At 47.1% G+C, this 21,189-nt stretch overlaps 1 protein-coding gene across 1 annotated transcript; it reads left to right on the top strand.

Annotated features, from left to right (window-relative positions):
* Window positions 1–3,728: 3,728 nt before the first annotated feature.
* On the top strand, window positions 3,729–16,565 carry CIMIP4 (ciliary microtubule inner protein 4; the record flags this gene model as incomplete). Its single annotated transcript, XM_079714899.1, is given in 5 exon segments — window positions 3,729–3,808; window positions 3,810–4,356; window positions 6,218–6,362; window positions 16,168–16,278; window positions 16,474–16,565. Coding segments are annotated over 5 exon segments (975 nt in total).
* Window positions 16,566–21,189: the final 4,624 nt, after the last annotated feature.

Genomic DNA, 21,189 nt, shown 5'->3' with positions numbered 1-21,189 from the left:
CCTTCCTCTCCCTGAGTAGCAGCGTTTGAATCTGCCCTTAGGAACTCAGGGAAGGTCTGAGGAGGCTGAAGCCTTTAACTTGCAAATAAGAAATGGGGAACCCGGAAAGGCTTCTGTGCCCAGGAGGGCCCTACAGGGTCCTGCTCGGCTTCACTCTCAAGGCTCAGGGGCAAAGCAGAAACCCTTTGTGCACCAGAAAGGCAGGATGTGGGAGAACACAGCAGGGGCCTGCTCTCTGTGAGTGGAAGGTCCATGTAGGTCCTGAGTGAGCCAAACACAGGGAGTGGTGTGGCCCAAGCAAGGGAGAAACGCGTGTCCCAGGCCTGGGGAATAGTGCGGGCAAAGGTCTGGAAGTGAGAGTGGGCTGGTGCTTTGGTGAAGCTGCATGAAATTCAATATGGCTTGAAGGCTGGAGAAGGGAGGTGGGCAAGGAGGCTGGGCTGGGGTCCTGGGACCGATCCCAAGGGCAGGGCCTCTGCCCTGAGGACGAGGGGAAGGGTTTCCATGTAGGAATGACTGGGTCAGGTCAGCTCTGAGAAAGGTCCCCACGGGTGAGGGGTGAGGGGCTGGCGGCTGGGGCTGGCGGGTGGGATGTGGAGAGAGGTGCATCCAGGGACACTGGGGCAGGGCTCCTGTTGGAAGCTCTTTCCAAAGACCCTAATGACCTGGAGGCCTAGTTAAACACTCAGATCCCAGCCTCTTCCAAGAAGGTTCTGATGCAGCAGCTCTAGGAGGGGCCCAGGAATCTGTATTTCTAATGAGTGCCTGCAGGGGATTCTGGTAAATGTCCCAGCTTGGAAAACTCTGATGATTGATAGCTTGATCCTCACAACAGCAAGTAAACTAGGATGAACTCTGCCCATTGTACAGGGGAAGGGAGTGGAGGAAGCGTGGAATTGCACTGAGATTCTTTTTTTTTTTTTTTTTTTGCGGTACGCGGGCTGTGGCCCCTCCCGTTGCAGAGCACAGGCTCCGGACACGCAGGCCCAGCGGCCATGGCCCACGGGCCCAGCCGCTCCGTGGCACGTGGGATCCTCCCGGACCTGGGCACGAACCCGCGTCCCCTGCATCGGCAGGCGGACTCCCAACCACTGCGCCACCAGGGAAGCCCCATGCACTGAGATTCTTAGAATGCCAGCTACAGACATTCATTCATTCATTCAACAAATATTTAAGCCCAAGAGGACGGGGGTTGACCCACTTAGCTCACTGTTGGGGCCCCAGTGCCTAGCACAGCACTGACACACAGTAGGTGCTCGCCTGATGGCTGAATTGGTGAACGTATTGGCTCTCTGAGCCAGGGGACACGAGACACAGTCCTGGCCATTACAGAGCTCCTAAGCCCAAAGGGCAGATGGAGAGTGAGCAGACAATTTACATACACTGTGTTTAGAGGTGGGCAGGAGCACAGCCTGGGAGAAATGGGAGCATAGATGCTGGAGTCCTGAGCCCTGAGACCTATGGGCTCAGGAGCCCGGCCTTGCGCTGGGCTTCAGTCTCCCCACGAGTACAGGGAGGGGCCATGGTTGATCAGGCTGGTGCTGAGTTCTCTTAATGCTCTGTGCCTCCATTCTTTTGAGAAGGGTCACTGTCCCCATCCTGGAAGCCTTACTTGTCCCCAGAAGCGCCCCTTTGCTTGGCTATCTGCTTATTGGGGCAGAACACAGGACGGGAGGGAGGGTAGGCAGTCTGGTCTCTGGGGAACAGGTTTTTCCTCTTTTGTGTAGATGACGAAAGGGCAAGAACAGGATACTCTGACTTCAGCTCCGTGGGGTGAGGATGGTGGGGAGGAGAAGGCGAGGAGGAAGCGGGCAGGCCTGGACCTCAGCTTTCTCTGTCTCTACTGTCCTGGGGAAGGGGTGGCCAAGGGGGGGTTGAAATAAAAACCTCTGTGGCCGGCAAAACCTGCCATTTCCAGCAGCTTTCTCTGAAAAAGAAACCTGGAAACATCTGAACATCCACCGGCAGGGCAGCCGCTAAAGCCTGCACGGTTTGAAAGGAAAGTTAGGTCTGTGTTTGTGGCCAAGAATAGATCCCCAAGGCACAGTGTTAAATTTTTAAACAGCAAGTTACAAAGCAGTACATGGAATCTGATCGCATTTATAAACCAAAGTGAAGCCAAACTAGGCATCTTTCAAAAGCGCTAGGACCCATCTAGAACGTTTTGGAGGGAAGCTCATCAAACAAGCTTACAGCTATAACCTGGGACTGAGGATTGTGGGGATAGCTGGAAGTGGGGAGAGGGTGGGGACTGACTCATTTTCTATATTTTGCCCAGTAAGAAAGAGTTTACATATTACTTGGGTATTATAACGTGTAAAACATTATTCAAAATGTGTATTTTAAGTCTCCATCCAGTGGGTTGTAAGATGCACTGTTACTTACCTGTCACTAAGAAAGAAATCATCGCTGGTTAGACCAGGGCCCATTGACTGTCAGACACAGCCTGATGTCAGTGATGCTAACATGAGAAGGAAGGACATTTTAGAACTGATGGGGTGCAGGGTGACCCTGGGTCTGACACCCCTGCAGCCATCCATTCATTCACTCGCTCACTGTTGGGTGTCACCTACATCTCTGGTACACAGGGCTCTGGGGGTGCTGAGGGAGGCCCAGGACTGACTCACCTGTGGACCTGCCTCAATGACTCCCCTCCCGCATGGAGGAGAGAAATGACAGGGTTTGTAGCTCACAAGAATGGAGAAGGGGAAAATCCAGAGAGACCTGTGGAGCGTGCTGGGGACAGAGTTGTGGAGCTGAGAGGAGGCGATGGCCCTGGCAGCTTGGGGTGGGTGTCAGGGAGGACTTCCTGGTGGGGCTGCATTGGAAGGAAGCAGTAGGATTTTTTTTTTTTTTTTTTTTTTTGTGGTACGCGGGCCTCTCACTGTTGTGGCCTCTTCCGTTGCGGAGCACAGGCTCCGGACGCACAGGCTCAGCAGCCATGGCTCACAGGCCCAGCCACTGCGCGGCACGTGGGATCTTCCTGGACCGGGGCACGAACCCGTGTCCCCTGCATCGGCAGGCGGACTCTCAACCACTGCGCCACCAGGGAAGCCCAAGCAGTAGGATTTTGACTTAGGGAAAAAGAGGGGCTGGCCTTCCGGGCAGCGAACTAGCCTGAGCAGACGCTGGGAGGTTGGACATCGCAGGGTATGGTGGGGAAGAAGTGACGGCCTGTTTGGCTGGAGCCAGGGATGGGGGAAGAGAATGAGGAGGAGACCTGTAAGCTGGGAACAGGAGATCCCTGGAACTGGGAGTCAGGGCAGGAGTGGGGTGGGGGGAGGGGAGGGGAGCGGTTGAGGTGGGAGAGCCCAGAAGCAGCTGGGATGACGCTGCTCCATTAGCTGGAGAAGAGAGGAGGGAAGTGGGGCTGGGGAGCAGCTCTAAATGGGGAGCAAAGCCTGGCTCAATCCAACTCTAGTACTTTTCCAGCCGTGTGACTTGGCCAAGCTGAGGGATGCCCTCTGCCAGCTTCCACAGCTGCTGGTTTTCCTGACTGGATTGCTTGGGGGGTTCAAGGTGGGGAAGGGAACTACCTAAATGGAGCCAGGTTCACTAAAGCACAGAGAGGTCACAGCCCTTGCTGAAGGTCACACAGCTAGCCTCAAGGCTGGTCAGGCTTGGGCTGCAGTCCCTATTGTCAGAAACAATGAGGGCTGCCCTGTCCAGTGGGAGGCTTGGCAGGCTGAACTACCCTCTCCCTTGGTCTCTCCCCTGATTTCTCACCCATGCTTCTGGCTCCCGTGACTTCTTTCCGTCCCTGTCTTTCTTCCTGCTCTGGATCTCTGCGGCTCCGTGTCTGTATGTTCCCCCTCCCCACCCCCATCACCGTCTTCCTTCCTGCCCTCCACTCTCTACATTTGTCTGTCTCCTCTCCTTCCTTCCCTCTCTCTTCCTTTTTTAGGTACGACCACTTTGACCAGGGCCCATCTGAACAACAGCAAGGAAGGCCAGCAGGACACAGACCCCTGGAGAACTGCCCGTAGCCCACTGGATACCTCCAAGTTCAAGTACCAGCTCCCAGTCTCCCCACAGCCATCCATGTACCGAGGAGACAGCCCCCGAGGCAGCTCCCACGGGCAGGCCTCCCTGGAGGAGATCCGGCCTCCACCCCTGAAGGCTGTCAGCCGGGACTCTCCTCAAAGGGACTCACAGCCGGGGTCCCTGAAGAAGGAGAGCGACAGACCCTCCTCGAGCGAGAGGAGGGCCTCCTTCCTAGAGGGGGCTCAGCCGTGCCAGGGGCTGGAGGAAGACCCCAACTTGGGGGCACAGGGCCAGAGTAGCAGCAGTATTCCCAGCAACATTCATCACAAGTTTGGGAGCAACGTAGTGGACCAGCTGGTCTCCGAAGAGCAGGTGTCAGAATGGGCACAGGAGGCTAAGGGCGGCAGGAGGGTCATGCGTGGAGACTGACCGTGAGGACCCCTAAGGAAGCTGCTCTTGTGTACAGAATCCCTGTAATAATATCATCAGAAAGTAGTGTTTACTGAGCACTTGCTCTGTGCCATATCCTGTGCACTGTTTAGTCTTCACATCTAACCGTTCAATCTTCCCAGTGAGGGAGGTACTATAATTATCCTCATTTTACGGATTAGAAGCCCAAGGCTTAGCAGGCTTAAGTAAATTAACCAAACTTAAACAGGATCCAAACTGGCTAGCAGATTCTGGAGCCTTGGCCCATGATGACTTTGCAGTTAGAAGTCTTGTGTTTGAATTAGATGCTTTTAACTCAAGTCTCCTAAAGGGGACAGGATTGATTGGGAATCAGAAGACTTGGGTTTGAATCCTGGCTCTGCCCCAGAATACTGAAAGACTTTGGATAAGTTACTTCCCCTCTCTGAGCTCTAGTCTCTACATCTGTAAAGTGAGGCAGTTAGACTAGATCAGGCTGGCAAATACACAGCATGCATTCCATAACTCTCCTAACCCGCATTCATGGCAGACATCACTAATCGATTCTGGCACTTTTTCCTACTTGGTGCATCATTCTAGGAACTCAGTGCTGATCCATTGAAAGTTGAGATGAAACTTATCTGCCATTTCTGGTCAAATGGTCACCTGCTCTGGCATTTTGCATCGTATTTTCAAAGCCACCATCTCAACCCTTATGGTGACTACATTGAGCAGCAGGCCAGGCAGGAGTCATTGTTTCCTTTTTAACAGATGGTAAATCTGAGGCTCAGAGAGGTGATATGATCTGCCCAGGGTCACACTGAGCAAGCAGGAGAGCCAGGGTCACAAAGGTTATGGGCGGGGCCCCTTTCCATTTTGTCATCTTAAGGTGGGGCTATCCCCCCACCCCCTGCAACCTGCTAGTCTAGGAGGTCACAATCCTAAATTCCCTGCCCCACTTGGAGGATCTTGTCCCAACTTGAGGTTGGCTGTATGGTCACTATCTCTCACTGCCCCTCCTGGCTTTGGGAAGGTGCCATTTCTCTCTTTGGCCATCGTGGTCCTGGGCTTAAATCAAGAGATCTGGGGTTTTTTTGTTTTTGTTTTTTTTTAGTCCAGCTGTGACCCAAATCACAAGTGTCATCGGGCCAGCAAATATCAGAACTGGAAGCTACTCCAAAGGCCACCCAGTTCTGCCTCCACCCTCATTTTATGAGTAGGGGAACTGAGGCCCAGAGGGGAGCAAAGACTTGCCCAAATCAGCAGCTGGTATATAGCAGAGTTGGGACCCAAACCCAGGTTTAATGGCTCTTACACCTGAGCTCAACCACTCTGGGCCTCAGTTTCCCCATTGGTTCAAGGAAGGAGCTGCCCCTGGTGAAACATAAGGAGCCACCTAGAGTTGACTTGTGTGATGCTTCCATTGTAGTAGGCAAGCCAGGGCTTTGTTCACCAGCTGTGTGATGGGCAAGTCCCTGCCCTGAGGCACAGTTTCCTTATTTATAAAATGTAGGAATAATATCATCTTATAAAGATGTCCCCTGGTGATGTTCTACAGTACGTACCCAATGTAGGGAGAAGCTTTCATGATCATTCTCATCCTTGACGCCCGAGGCCCATGTGGGAGGTGGGGTGGTGTGGGAGGGTGGAGGGACTTCAGCTATGCCAGCTCCCAGGCCTGGGAGTTGGTTGAAGGCTGCAGGCTAAGGGTGGGGTGAGGGTGGTGGAGACTGGGTCAGAGGCAGGAGAAGTTAGAGGGGAGATACGGGACTTGACTCTGCTTCTCTACCCCTTGTCTCTCCTCCCTCCCTCCCTACCTACTCAGGCTGGAAGGGCCATTGGTGAAGCCTTGGAGGGCCAGAAAAGGGCAAGCTCACGGCCCAGCAGGATCCAGAGTTCCGCTGAAATCACCTCCGTCTTTTCAGACTACTGTGATCTGGGCTACAACATGCGGTCAAACTTGTTTCAAGGTCAGGCTGAAGGGCAAGGGTGGGGGCTGTGAACACCCGTAGTCCCCAAGGCACTGGACAAGGAAGGGCTTGGACCCCCAGAGGAATCTAAGACCCCAGGATACATCTCCAGGGACACTCATTTCACAGCCATCAAGGGTCTCCTCTGTGCCAGGCTCTGTGCCGAGTGCTGGGAATGTCCAGTCCCCTGGCCAGTCTGTCCTCACTGTACAGATGGTCCCTCCCAGTTGGCAGTCAGCCCTTACTCTCCCTGTACCTCTGGTGTCTTGATCTGCCAAGAGGTGGCCGGGGCACCCCTGGTCTGGCCACCTTTGGTTACAGTGACAGTATCAGGCTTCCTGTGTTCAAAGGTCAGCTCAGCCGAAGGGTGTGGCCTCGGGCAGGATCCTTAACCTCAGCCTCAGCCAATCTTCCTGGTACAATGGGGCTAATAACATGGTAGGATTCTATGGAGGAGCTTGGCCTGCAGCCCCTAGTGAGTCCTCTTTTTTTATTTTTTGGCTGTGCCTTGAGGCTTGGGATCAAACCTGTGCCCCCTGCAATGGAATTCCACTGGATCGCCAAGGAATTCCCACAGTGAGTGATTAGTAGCTTACAGGCCAGCACTTTTCTTTCTCGGATCCCACTGGTGGCACCTCTGGGCCAAAGTGTGGGTCAGAGGCCCAGACATCTGCCATGTGTCCTCTGGGTCCCCCTCAGTCCTGTTTGTCAGGGGAGTGCTCCTAGCTCCATAGCACAGGCAGGTGGGAAACAATTTGCCCAGAGTAGTAGGAGGTGGATGTGAAACTCAAATCTAGGTTTTTCTTCTGCCTCCAAAGTCCCAGAGTCTTTTCCCGGCACTGGGTCACCTCCCGAGCTAGGACCCCGTTCCCAAGCATTTAACCGATAGCTCAGATGCCGGTCCTCGGTCAGCAAGTGGTGGCTTCTCTCCGGCCCCACGTTCTAGTTTGACCTCATTGCAAAAGGTCAAGTCTTTCTGGCTCCCTTCTTTCCTCCATCCTTACTCCATGCCTTCTCCAGTGTCCCCAGGGCCCGGTAAACCTCCTACCTGGCTCAGATCCCCATCACCCGAGGAACCAGACAGCCACTGGAAGCCTTTCTGGGTTTTTCTTTGAGCTTGAGGAAGGGGTGGTGCTTGGGGAGAGGAGAGAGAATACAGCTCCGATTGTCCTGTTCTGGGCCTCAGGAATCGGCCTTCCACTTGTCTTTAACAGTGATCACTCAGTAGTTCTTACGTAGGCCTTTATATGGTGATGTTTACAGACATTTAGAAGAATGATATAAAAAGCATCTGTGTGCTCCTCACCCAGCCTGAGAAACACAAGTGTGTCACGGGGGCAAACCCTTGGAACCAGGGCAAACTGGCTTGCTCCAGCTTCTAAGAGTCGATTGTTAAATTTTACTGAACTGTTGGCAAACCAGCTTGCTCCAGCTTCTAAGATTGCTTCTGAGCAATCTTAAAATTGGCCATGGTCGTGCAATTGACCTTTGAACAACGGGGCAGTCAGGGGTACCAACTATCCCCACCTACGCCGCCCCACAGTCAAAAATCCAAGTACTGCTATCTCTGACGGAAAAACAAAAGAACTGATAAATGACTCACCCAAGGCCAGGAAGCTGAGATAGTTTGGATAGAATCAGGACTCAAACCCTAGTTCTTTTGATCCCATGTATTGTGACTTCCTACCAAATACAGACTTTCCCCAGGCCTAGTTAATTTTTAAAGATCTGTAAAAGGAAAATACAGGTACTATATTTATTGAAAAAAAATACACACATAGGTGGACCCGAGCAGTTCAAACCCATGTTGTTCAAGGGTCAACTGCATTGACACTCCACAAATTGGCAAGTGCTACAAATTAGGGCATTGCTTTCTGCACCCAGCTGTCAGTGTGACTCACCCACGTGTCCCCCTCCGTTTCCATCCGCCCAGGTTGATCTTGGCATTTGCTGCTCCAGGTTGGGGAGGTACAGGAGTGGCTAGACAAGGGAGAGGAAATCAGAGAGGAAACGGGCTAGGTGGGGAAGGCCACGGGAAGGTCTTAAGCAGAGAAGGGCATTGTTTGACTTAGGTTAAAGGATCACTACTGTTGCTATGCTGAGAAGAAAAGTAAGGGAGCTGGGCAGAAACAGGGAAACCAGTGAGGAAGTGACTGCAAAAATCCAGGTGGGGTTAATGATGGAGGCTTGGTCTCGAGAGCAGGACTGGTGCATTGCCACGACTCTAGTGGATACTATTATGCAGTATGGCAGTACAGGGAGATAATGGCGAAGGTGACCTGATGCAGGAGGAGCCTGGCTATGTGTGTAAGGCAGAGCAAACAGAATGTGCTAATCAATGGATTTGGAGTGTGTGAGAGAGGAATTAAGGTTGATGTCAAGGTTTTTCTTTTGTTTTTCATAAATTTATTTATTTATTTTTTTGGCTACGTTGGGTCTTCGTTGCTGTGCACAGGCTTTCTCTAGTTGCGGCGAGCGGGGGCTACTCTTCGTTGCGGTGCATGGGCTTCTCGTTGTGGAGCATGGGCTCTAGGCGCACGGGCTTCAGTAGCTGCCACACGCGGGCTCAGTAGTTGTGGCTCGTGGGCTCTAGAGCGCAGGCTCAATAGTTTTGGTACACAGGCTTAGTTGCTCCGCGGCATGTGGGATCTTCCCAGACCAGGGCTCGAACCCGTGTCCCCTGCATTGGTGGGCGGATTCTTAACCACTGCGCCACCAGGGAAGCCCAGATGTCAAGGTTTTTGACCTGAACAACTGAAAGGATGGAATTGTTATTTACTGAGATAGAGAAGGTTCCAGGAGGAGTGGGTTGAAGAAATCCTATGCCATGCTGAGTCATAAAGATAATCTTTTACATAGTCTTCTAAAATATTTAGTTTTGCTTTTCACATTTAAGTCTTTAATCCATCTGGAGTTGATTTCTCTTTTCAGTGTGAAGCAGAGATTCATTGTTAATTCCTCCTTTACGTGGATTAGCAATTGTCTCAGTACCTTCTATTGAATAATCTCATCTTCCCCCCAATCAGTGACCTGCAGTGGTACCGCTGGTATCCACCAAGTTTCCCTGTGTGTACGGATCAGTTTCCAGGCTCTCTATTCTGCCCACTGGTTTAATATTACACTTTTAATTATCAAGGTATTATAAGAAGTCTGATATCTGGTTGGGCTGTCCCCACTCCCACCACTCCATCACCAGCAGCAGGAGCAGCTAAGGTCTTAGCTATTCTAGGTTCTTTGCTCTTCCATATAAATTCTAGATTCAGCTTGTCAATTTCCATGAAAAACCCTGTTGGTATTTTGATTGAAAGAACATTGAACCTGCAGCTCAGTTTAGGGGCAGTTGTCAGCTTTATGATAATGAATTTTCCAATCCATGAGTATGGTCTACAACTGCATTAATTTAAATCTTCCTTCAATATCCATCAATAACATTTTGTAATATTTTTCTTAAAGATTACGCAGCTTTTTGTTAGACTTGTTTTGAAGAATCTCTTATTTATCTATTTTTTTTGTTGCTTATTGCAAATAGTATCTTTTTTTTAACATCTTTATTGGAGTATAATTGCTTTACAATGGTGTGTTAGTTTCTTTTTTTTTTTTTACATCTTTATTGGAGTATAATTGCTTTACAATGGTGTGTTAGTTTCTGCTTTATAACAAAGTGAATCAGTTATGCATATACACATGTTCCCATATCTCTTCCCTCTTGTGTCTCCCCCCCACCCTCCCTATCCCACCCCTCTAGGTGGTCACAAAGCACCGAGCTGATCTCCCTGTGCTATGCGGCTGCTTCCCACTAGCTATCTATTTTACGTTTGGCAGTGTATATATGTCCATGCCACTCTCTCACTTTGTCACAGCTTACCCTTCCCCCTAGTAACTTTTTAAAAATCACATTTTCTAACTTTGCTGCTTGTATACGTGGAGGCAATTTTAATTTTTGTTCTTTAATCTTATATCCAGAAGCCTGACTCAGCTCACCTATTAATTCCAATAATTTGTTTGTAGATTCTTTGGAACTATTTTTAAATAATAATAATGGCTACATTTATGCATCGCATGTAACATTCACCAAGCCCTGCTCTAAGTACTTCATGTACATTTTAATTCTCACAAGAATCTTGTACAGTGAATGCTATAGTGCTATAACTCCCACCCCCCCCCGCCTTTTTTTTTAAAGAAAGAAAAAATGAGGCATGGAAAGGTTAAATAACTTGCTTAAGGGCACACAGCTAGGAATAGTCAGAGTTGGGATTGGGATTTGAACTCTGGCAGTCTGGGGCCAGAGTTCACATTATTACCAGGAGGCATTTTTTTAAATAAATTTATTTATTTTGGGGTCTTTGTTTTGGGTGTTGGGTCTTTGTTGCTGAGCACAGGCTTTCTCTAGTTGCGGAGAGCAGAGGCTACTCTTCGTTGCAGTGTGCGGGCTTCTCATTGCGGTGGCTTCTCTTGTTGCAGAGCATGGGCTCTAGGTGGGTGGGCTTCAGTAGTTGTGGCTCGCGGGCTCTAGAGCGCCAGCTCAGTAGTTGTGGTGCACGGGCTTAGTTACTCCGCGGCATGTGGGATCTTCCCGGACCAGGGATCCGAACCCATGTCCCCTGCATTGGCAGGCAGATTCTTAACCACTGCGCCACCAGGGAAGCCCTTCCCCAACTTTATACCATCTGTTCTGGTTGGCTTGTCCAGGACAATGGTGCAAATAAGCAGGGGAAGCAGGCATCCTCCTCTCCATTATTTTTTTTCTTTTTTTTTTGCATGCGGCATCTTAGTTCCACACTAAGAGTCTTAGAACTAAGAGTCTTAAACACTGGACCACCAGGGAAGTACGATAGAATACTTTTTTTTTTTTTGTCCAAGCCATGCAGCATGCAGGATCTTAGTTCCCCAACCAGAGGTCAAACCTGGGCCCACTGCATTGGAATCACAGAGTCTTAACCACTGGACCACCGGGGAAGTCCTCCTCTCCTTCTTGATTCTAACATTTTACCAATAAATTACTATTTTAAAAAGAATTTGAAGACACCATTTATCAGATTGAGGGTTCCCTTTATTCCTAGTTACCATTTTAGTTTTAAAAAAATCATGAATGAGTGTTGAGTTGTATTAACTATTCATATAGCTGTTATTTAGATGATCATATGATTTTTCCTTTGATCTGTTGATGTGGTAATCAGTTATAGAAACTGATTTTTAAATATTAAACCAAACTTGTGTTCCTGCATTTAAACCAGTGTAGATGCATTATCTTTTTTAATTGTGAAAACTGCCATGGAGAAGAGTGTATAAAACCTATGTGTGCAGTATAAAGAATAATAATAAATAGCCATGTGCCACCTCCCAGGTCAGCAGAGGGTGTTACAGGGACCTCGGAAGCCTTTCCTGTATTTCTCCCAGCTGTGTCACCAGACTTTTGTTTGACTCTTGTTAATGATCCCTTTGCTTTTCTTTATAGTATCAGACCTCTCTGGGCAGGTGACCTTTGAGAACAGACCAGAAGGATGGGGGCTCAGCCTGTGGCTTGCTGGGGAAGAGTAGTCAGGCACAAGTACCATGCTGAGGATGTAGGCTCTTCCTGGCCTTTTTATTGGGAACCACTGTAGGATTTTTGTACTGAGGAGTGACTTATGTTTCCAATGATCCATCTGGCTGTTGTGTTGAGACAGGACAGAACTACCAGTGGGGCAGGAGTAGAAGCAGGGAGACCACTGAGGAGGATCAGATCAGGGGTAGGATTGAAAATGGCTCCAGGTCTTCCCTGGTGGCGCAGTGGTTAAGAATCCAGCTGCCAAGGCAGGGGCACGGATTTGAGCCCTGGTCTGGGAAGATCCCACATGTCACGGAGCAACTAAGCCTGCGCACCACAACTACTGAGCCTGCGCTCTACAAACCCCTGAACCACAACTACTGAGCCCGCGTGCCACAGCTACTGAAGCCCGCGCGCCTAGAGCCCGTGCTCCGCAACAAGAAAAGCCACCGCAATGAGAAGCCAGCGCACTGCAATGAAGAGTAGCCCCCGCTCGCTGCAACTAGAGAAAGCCCACGTGCAGCAACAAAGACCCACCACAGCCAAAAAAAAAAAAAAAAAAAAAAAACACCAGAAGAAAAGAAAAGAAAATGCCTCCAGGCTGTTCTTCTCTCCAGTAGCCCACAGCTGGTCCACGGAAACAGTTGTACATCCTTGCAGTTGAGGAAGTATGCCTGGCCCTGTTGCTCTCTCTGTCCTGCTCTCTCAGGCCAATGCCTCTTGTTCCAAGCCTTGGTGTCCCCCAAACTCTCGAGCTATGTATCAAGCTCCCCAAGTGACCCCACTGAAGGAGTCTGATTCACAGCTCACTTTAATATCTGATCTCTACCATCATTAGGGCTTCAGTCCAAGTTTTTAACTTAACATTCTGTTATGTAAGCAATTAAAGCCATAAACATGAAACACCATAAAAATTGCTTTAAAAAAAGGGGATTTCTTTCTTGATAGCATCATCGTTAGAGAACATGACCTGTAATGATTTCAGTCCTTTGAAATTGTGGAGCTTTATAACCCAGCAGATGGTCAGTTTTTATAGATAGAAAATCAATATGCATTTGAAAATTATCTCTTGAGTTCAGGATTCTGTATTTGTCCAATAGAGCAGGCTTGCTAATTATTTCTATACAAATCTTTTAATTCCTTGTTAATATTCTTTGCTTGATCTATTAATTACTAAAAGATGTACCTTTAAGTCTTTCCCTATGATAGCAGACTTGTCAATTTCCTTGTCAATTTTGCTTTACCTATTTTAAGATTATTCCAGTGCAGCTAGTTTAGAATTATTATATCACCTGAATGAACTGGAGTTGTTTTTATTTCTTATAGTGCTTTTGCTTTACAGTCTATTTTGTCCAATATTAGTATAGTATGACCAGATTGCTTTGATTTGTATTTTTGTGGTATTAATCTTTTTCTGTATTTCCATGTTTATCCTCTTTGTGTCCTTTTGCTTTAAATATGCTTTAAATAATATATATCTGGAAAATATTTTCTGTAGCCTGAGCATCTGTTTTTTAATCAGTTGGCCTACTCCATTTATATTTATTTTAGTTACTGATATATTCAGATTTATTTTTATGATCTTATTTTGTATCTTCCATTTGTCCTAATTTTTCTATGCTGCTTTCTTTCTCCTTCCCTTGTTTTGGATTTGAGTGAGCTTCCCTTTTTCCCCAATCCAATTTTTGTCCTTACTTTTCCTATTGTCTCAGTGGTTATCTTTGACTTTTTTTTTTTGGCCATGCCGTGTGGCTTGCAGGATCTTAGTTCCCCGACCATGGAAGCGTGGAGTCCTAACCGCTGGACTGCCAGGAAATTCCCTATCTTTGACATTTTTACATGCATAGTTAGCAAATTCTAAAGTTAATCAAGGTATTTCAGCTTTTCTGAACAATATAAGGATGTTAGACAGCTTCACATTTATTCTCTCCACCCCCATATCAGCTAACATGTTATTATTTTACAGGTTTTTTTTTTTTTTTTTTTTTTACTATACATAAGCAAAGTAGTTTAAACTGTGGATTCTGGAGCCACAGGTCCTGGTTTGAGTCCTCCATCTTTCACTTACCAGCTGTGTCACTTTAGACAAGTGATTTAGCCTTTCTGTGCTTCAGTGACTTCAACAGCAAGATGGGGGTAATAATCACCCCCATCTTCTTAGGGTTGATTCAGTGAGTAAGTTCTGTAAAGTTTTGAATGAAAACTGTGCTTAGCATATGTAAAATTTTCAAACATTCTTATCTATCACAGTCATTATTTTGCCCATATATTCAACATTGGTACTGTTATCATAATTGATGTGTATTTAGATTTATTCAAGGTTTCCACTTTCTTTGCCTACTATTCCTTCTTTTATCTCAGATTTTCCTTCTGGGATTATTTTTTTCTTTCTGAAGTATGTTGCTTAGAAGATATTTGGGGTGAGATTCTGTTGTTGGTAAATTTTAAGCTCAGAAAAGTTTTATTTCATCCTATTCTTGGAAGACAGTTATTGTAAACAGTTCTAGATTGTTGATTTCTTTTTGTAAGCACTTTGATGATGTTAATTAATTTCCTTCTGGCTTTGATGGTTAATCAAACTCATTGTTATCCTTTGTAACTAATCTGTCTTTTCTCTAGGGCTACTTCTAAGATTTCTTTGTCTCTGGTGTTCTAAATTTTACTTGGTTGTACCTAGGTAAAGAATTATTTTCACTTACACTCACTGGGGAATTGTTATTCTTGAATCTAAGGATTCATATATTTCATCAATTCTGGAAAAATTCCAGCCACTAGCTTTCCAAATATTGCCCCTCCCCATTTTCTCCACTCTCTCCTTCAGAACTACAATTAGACATATGTTAGGCCTTCTCATTTAATCTTCATTTAACAGCTTTTTCATATTTTCCACATCATTATTTCCCCACTCTGTGCTGCATTCTAGTTAATTTCTTTAGATATATCTACCAGTTTACCATTTTTTCTCAGCTGTATATAATCAGCTCTTTTACCTGTTCATTGAATTTGCTTTTAAACATTATGATGTCAATTTTCAAACTTAGAGAGAATAGTTTAATAAATACATGGTGCACTTATCATACAGCTTCAACAATTATCAATACATGACTAATCTTGTTTCATCTTTTTTCCCACCTACCCACCCATTCATTCCCACCCCAGTTTATTTATGTATTTTTAAATTTTATTTATTTATTTTTAATTTATTTTATTTATTTATTTTTGTCTGCGTTGGGTCTTCTTTGCTGTGTGCGGGCTTTCTCTAGTTGCGGTGAGTGGGGGCTACTCTTGGTTACAGTGCACAGGCTTCTCATTGAGGTGGCTTCTCTCATTGTGGAGCACGGGCTCTAGGCACGCGGGCTTCAGTAGTTGTGGCACGTGAGCTCAGTAGTTGTGGCACATGGGCTTAGTTGCTCCGCAGCATGTGGGATCTTCCCGGACCAGGGCTCAAACCCATGTCTCCTGCATTGGCAGGCGGATTCTTAACCACTGCACCACCAGGGAAGCCCCACCCCAGTTTATTTTGAAGCAAATCCCAGGCCTCTTACCATCCATTACCTTTCAACTATTATGTTTAATTTCTGAAATTCCATTTGCTGCTTTTACTAATCTGTCTGTTATTTCTGGGTAGTTTCTTATTCTTTTCTCATACACTTATTTATTTAAAATTAATTTTTATTGGAGTATAGTTGCTTTACAATGTTGTGTTAATTTTTTTTTAATTGGAGTATAGTTGCTTTACAATGTTGTGTTAGTTTCTTATTCTTTGCTTATACTTTTATTCTCTTTTTCACAACTTCACACATTAAATGATACTTATTTTATATTCTGTAATGGATCATTCAAATCCTTGTTATCTTTTGGAATTTGGTCCTCTGTTTGATGATTTTTCTGACTTTTGATCATGGTAACTTATTTTCTTGTGTGTGTGTTTTTTAACTTTACACACAGACATAAACATTTTCTGAAACTACAGGTATCAATTGCCACATGCCAGCTGCTCCAATGAATGTATTCTTCCCAATCTTGGGTGAACATTTTATTCCTTTGAATAGATTAAGAGACCAAAGCTCTGAGACGTTAACATCTTGTCTGAGGCCACACTGTTCATAAATGATGGAGCTGGTATTTGAGCCTAGGCCAGCCTCCCTCTGCCTAACTCTCCCCACACCCCGCCCTTCCACAATCCACCATCCATAGGGGAAACTGACATATGAGCCCTGGAGTACCTGAACTCTGTTGACTTGGGGCTTCTGGGTATTTCTTCATGGGGTTCCACAGGGGCCCCACAGGAGATGAAGAGCCTCATGAAGGCCTCCTACACCCCTGAAGTGATTGAGAAATCGGTGAGGGACTTAGAGCACTGGCATGGCAGGAAGACGGATGATCTGGGTAGGTGGGGAGCTGGGGCCATGGGAAGTGGGCACTCCCTGGGCAGGGTGTGTTGGCCCCAAGGTCCAGAGAGAAACCACAGCAGCAGTTAGAACTCTGGGGTGGGTCCAGAAGACATATGGGTTACCACTGGGGCCTGGACACTCCAGAGGTCCTCTAGGTGATTTGTGCTCGTTCCTTCCCTGCTCTCTGCAGGACGGTGGCACCAGAAAAATGCGGTGAACATGAACTTGCAGAAAGCACTGGATGAGAAAGAAAAGAGCAAAAGCAAGAACTTGAAGTTCTAGATACTACCCAGAAGAGGTGCCCTCCACTCAGAGAAAGTGCTAATAAAGAGAGGCACACATCTGAACCTTTGCCGTTGCTTGGCGCCACTCTTCAGGTTGGGGGAGGGGGCAATGTGCAGTACTGGAGAGACCTACTGAGAAAGAATAGACGCTCTAAGGACCCAAACTACCCCCCAACCTTTCCTCCTGAGGACACAAACACACACACACACACACACACACACACCTTTCCCCCATAATTCCAGGAAAGGATGTGAGAGCTGAGTAGAACTTTGCTCAAGCCCAGGGTGCTTTGCCCTGTGTGGAGGGCTCCTATATCCACTGCTGGATCTTAACCCTGCATGACCTCCCTAGCAGAACCCCAATTATTTCCAGACATCCATTCCTTCCCCAAGACTCAATGGACTTCAGAAGAACTAGCCACGCCCCCTCCAATCCAGGATTAGTTTTGATTGGACTCAGGGAATTCTAACCCTTCCCCCTACACACAAAGTGATTGGTTCAGAAAGGGACATATGACGCAGCTTGGACCAGTAAGATGCAAGGAAAGGTGTGCGCGTATGAAGCATTCTGGGAAACTCTTTTCTCTACTGGGAAAGCTTGGGAGCCTTCCCTGCTGCTGTTGTAGTGAGTGAAGGACCATGCAGTGCAGACTGCTCCTGGCAGACACCCTGTGGCTGGAGAAACTGCAGACACTGCAGCACAGTCTGGGTCCCCCATGACCTCACTGAACTGCTCCACCCTCCTGGCCAGAAGCACCCACCACCCCCCACTCTGGACTTCTTATAATGTGCACCTGGGCATCTTCCTACTGTTTAAGACAAACTTACCTTGAACTGATAAGGGCCCTTGGTAACAACAGGGGAGGGACCTGGGAATTGGGGCCCCAAGGAAGAATCTCCCAGAGAAGGGGTTCCAGGTTAGACAGTCATGCCTACCATCTGATCCTGAAGCTTATTACCTGGTGGGGCTCTAAGCCACAGCACACTCCACCCCCAGATCACTGACTTGCACTCTCAGAACATGCTCTGCTTGTGGGTTATTTACCATTTGCTGTGTTCCAAACCAACCGAAAACCTAGTAGCTTAAAATGACCATAATCATTTACCTACTTATGATTGTGCAGTTTGAGCAGGGCTCAGTGGGTATGGCTCATTTCTGCTCCACGTGGCAACTGCTGTGAAGATGGCTGCTTCTCTCACATGCCTGGTGCCTCAGCTTGGGGCTGGTTGGACATCACTTTCTCTTCGTCGGGTCTCGCCTCTCCTCTGTGGCTAGCTTGGACTTCTTCCTGGCATGCTGACTGCCTTCTAAGAAGGAGCTTCTCAAGGAGACAAGACTCAAAGTGTAAGACTTTATCATGTCTTAACACTGGCTTGTTAAGTTCCCTGTGGTCAAAGAGACATATGGTCAAACCAGGCTCATGGTGGGAGGTGGCTGCACAGAGTATTCTTATCAGCAGGTGTGGCTCATTGGAGACTCACCACACTAACAGTCTACCGCAGTGACCATCACTCTCTGGAAAAATCAAAAGCACATCTCTGCCAGAAAAAAGGAGGACTGCCCCTCCTCCCACAAAAGGGAATGACTTCTTTAAGGTAGGATTGGAACAGGATGCAGTACAGGGAGATGAACTTGGCTTGATTTAATATTTATTGAGTACCTAACTGTGTAAAACATTGAGTTCCGCTCCACTTCTTTTTTAAAATTTTTTATTTATATTTATTTATTTTTGGCTGCGTTGGGCTTTTGTAGCTGTGCGCGGGCTTTCTCTAGTTGCTGCTAGCGGGGGAGCTACTCTTTGCTGCGGTGCGTGGGCTTCTCATTGCGGTGGCTTCTCTTGTTGTGGAGCACGGGCTCTAGGCGCATGGGCTTCCATAGTTGTGGCACATGGGCTCAGTAGCTGTGGCTCGCAAGCTCTAGAGCGCAGGCTCAGTAGTTGTGGCACACGGGCTTAGTTGTTCCGTGGCATGTGAGATCTTCCTGGATCAGGGATTGAACCTGTGTCCCCTGCGTTGGCAGGTGGATTCCTAATCACTGTGCCACCAGGGCAGTCCCTCAGCTCCACTTCTTAATATTGAGTACCTGATTTCTGCAAGACACTGTTCTTGTGCTAGAAAAACCAGACTTAGGGCTTCCCTGGTGGTGCAGTGGTTGAGAATCTGCCTGCTAATGCAGGGGACACGGATTCGAGCCCTGGTCTGGGAAGATCCCACATGCCGCGGAGCAACTAGGCCTGTGAGCCACAACTACTGAGCCTGCGTGTCTGGAGGCTGTGCTCCACAACAAGAGAGGCCACAATAGTGAGAGGCCCGCACACCGCGATGAAGAGTGGCCCCCGCTTGCCACAATTAGAGAAAGCCCTCGCACAGAAACTAAGACCCAACACAACCAAAAATAAATAATAAATAAATTAATTTAAAAAAAACAGACTTCATCTTTATTTATTTATTTATTTTAAAATATTTATTTATTTATTTGGTTGCATTGGGTTTTAGTTGCGACAGGCAGGCTCCTTAGTTGTGGCACATGGGCTCCCTAGTTGTGATATGCAAACTCTTAACTGCAGCATGCATGTGGGATCTAGTTCCCTGACCAGGGATCAAACCTGGGTTCCCTGCATTGGGAGCGTGGAGTCTTATACACTGTGCCATCAGGGAAGTCCCATCTTTATTGAGTAGCTATTATTTACTCATCGTATGTGGCAGCTGAAAAAAAATGAGCCATCTAGAGAATTGTCGCTAAAGCAGACCCCACCCTTTTCTGATGTAGAAATTATAATATGCCAGATGCCTATGATTATGTGCCAAACGCTTTACATGCACAGCCTCATTTCATCCTTATGCCGGTCCTCAAAGCTATTATCATCCTCTTCATGAAGATGAGGAAACTGGGGCTTGGAGAGACCAAGGAAATTGCCCTGGGTTGTACCAACAGGAAGCTGGGATGGAAAGTCCAGGAATTTCTGACCAAAGTCATTTTCTGATCTACCAGGAAATCATAGTGTCATGTCAACAATAGGTCCTGAGTGCCACAAACACTCGGTCCAATTAACCACCGTGGGGGACAGTGGTATGAATTCAATACAGTCCTTGTCCTCAAGGACTTCACAGTCTGCAGAGAATTGATGTGGAAGGAGCTGACCTCAAGGCTCATCCACCCATCCGTCAAACATGTACTGTGCATCTACCCTCTATCCATCCCTGACCAATGAACCAGGAGTTCAGAGACGGTTAAGACATGGCACCTGTCCTCAAGGAGTCCAGAGTCTAGGGGGGAGACAGATGAGTCATTAGATGCTCAGAAGTTTTACACATGCAGTGAGAAGTTCGTACGGGGCCAGTGGAAGCACAGAGGTGATCCTGAGCTGGGAGGGAGGGCTGGGAGTCATAGAAGACCTCATAGAGGAGGAAGCTCTGGAGATGAATCTTGGAACATGAGTAGGTACGTTCAGGTGGCCTGGAAGAGGTACAGCATTCCAGACAGAAGGTACAGTGTGAGCACAAACCCAGCATGGCAGAGCTGCAAGAGGCTTGTTAAGCTTGGAGGGTAGGGCTCCAAGGTGGGGCACGGAGGTCAGGTGGGAACGGTTCACAGAAAGAGAAATTATACCTGGATGGGGCTCTGTTTTGGATGTGAGACCCAGCCCTCCCTCCAGGAACTGAGAACTGAATGGGACACAAAGAGTTAATAATGACAGAAGAAACCATGCAGCCGAGTTGAAAAGATGCTCAATATCCCCAATAATCAGAACGATCATTATGCAAATTAAAACAATAAATTCATCGGGTTGACAAACATTAAAATGCAAGTGTAGGTGAGGAGAGAAATGAGAACTCTCATACACTCCATGAATCATGGAGTACAGAACAGCAAGGAAGAATTTAGCAACGCTGAAATTAAATTTTACAGGCTAGCATTTCCACTGCTGCGTAGCCTAGAAAAACTCTGAAACATGCACACTAGGAACCGCACGCAAAGATAGTCATTGCAGAGTTCTTTGCAACAGCAACACAAAGCACACATCTGTTAGGAGAAGGATGGACGGGGGGGTAATTTATGAGTGGAAAGGGCCGAACCACATCTACATACACCATCATGGAAGGATCTCCCAATATATCACAGTGGGTGGAAATGACAGTCTGCAGAATGAGCCCTATGGTATGAAACATGCCATTTAGGTGACCTTCAAAAAGCATACACCCAACCTCTCCATCGCTCATCAGAGTATGGAAGGTGGGTTGGAAGGACACTGCAGAAATTCAACTTCACATTATATTTAGTTTAGCCCTTTTCAGACACAGCTTTGCTTCCCATAACTGCACGAGAGAGCTGGCAAAATGCCCTCCAAGAGAACTCAGATGCTAGAAAGAGCGACCGAGTAACAGAATGCAGGGGAGCTGATTTTAAGTTAAACGAACAATTTCAATTTGGACAAAATGAACAAATGTGGTATGATTTATGACTGCCTCAGTTAAAGATTTTCCCTCTGGACATTAAGAGAAGCCATTTTTAATTAAACATTGAATATTTTGGAGAGAGAGAAGCTGTAATCTTGGCAAAATAAATAAAACGTGCACAGATTTTAAAACTTAAATAAGACCTTTATTTCACTGGTGCTGTT

This window comes from Hyperoodon ampullatus (genome assembly GCF_949752795.1).
Source record: "Hyperoodon ampullatus genome assembly, chromosome: 11".
In the NCBI taxonomy this organism is placed as follows: Eukaryota; Metazoa; Chordata; class Mammalia; order Artiodactyla; family Ziphiidae; genus Hyperoodon; species Hyperoodon ampullatus.
Note: the sequence above shows the minus strand (reverse complement) of the source record. Positions and strands in the feature narration are given on the sequence as shown.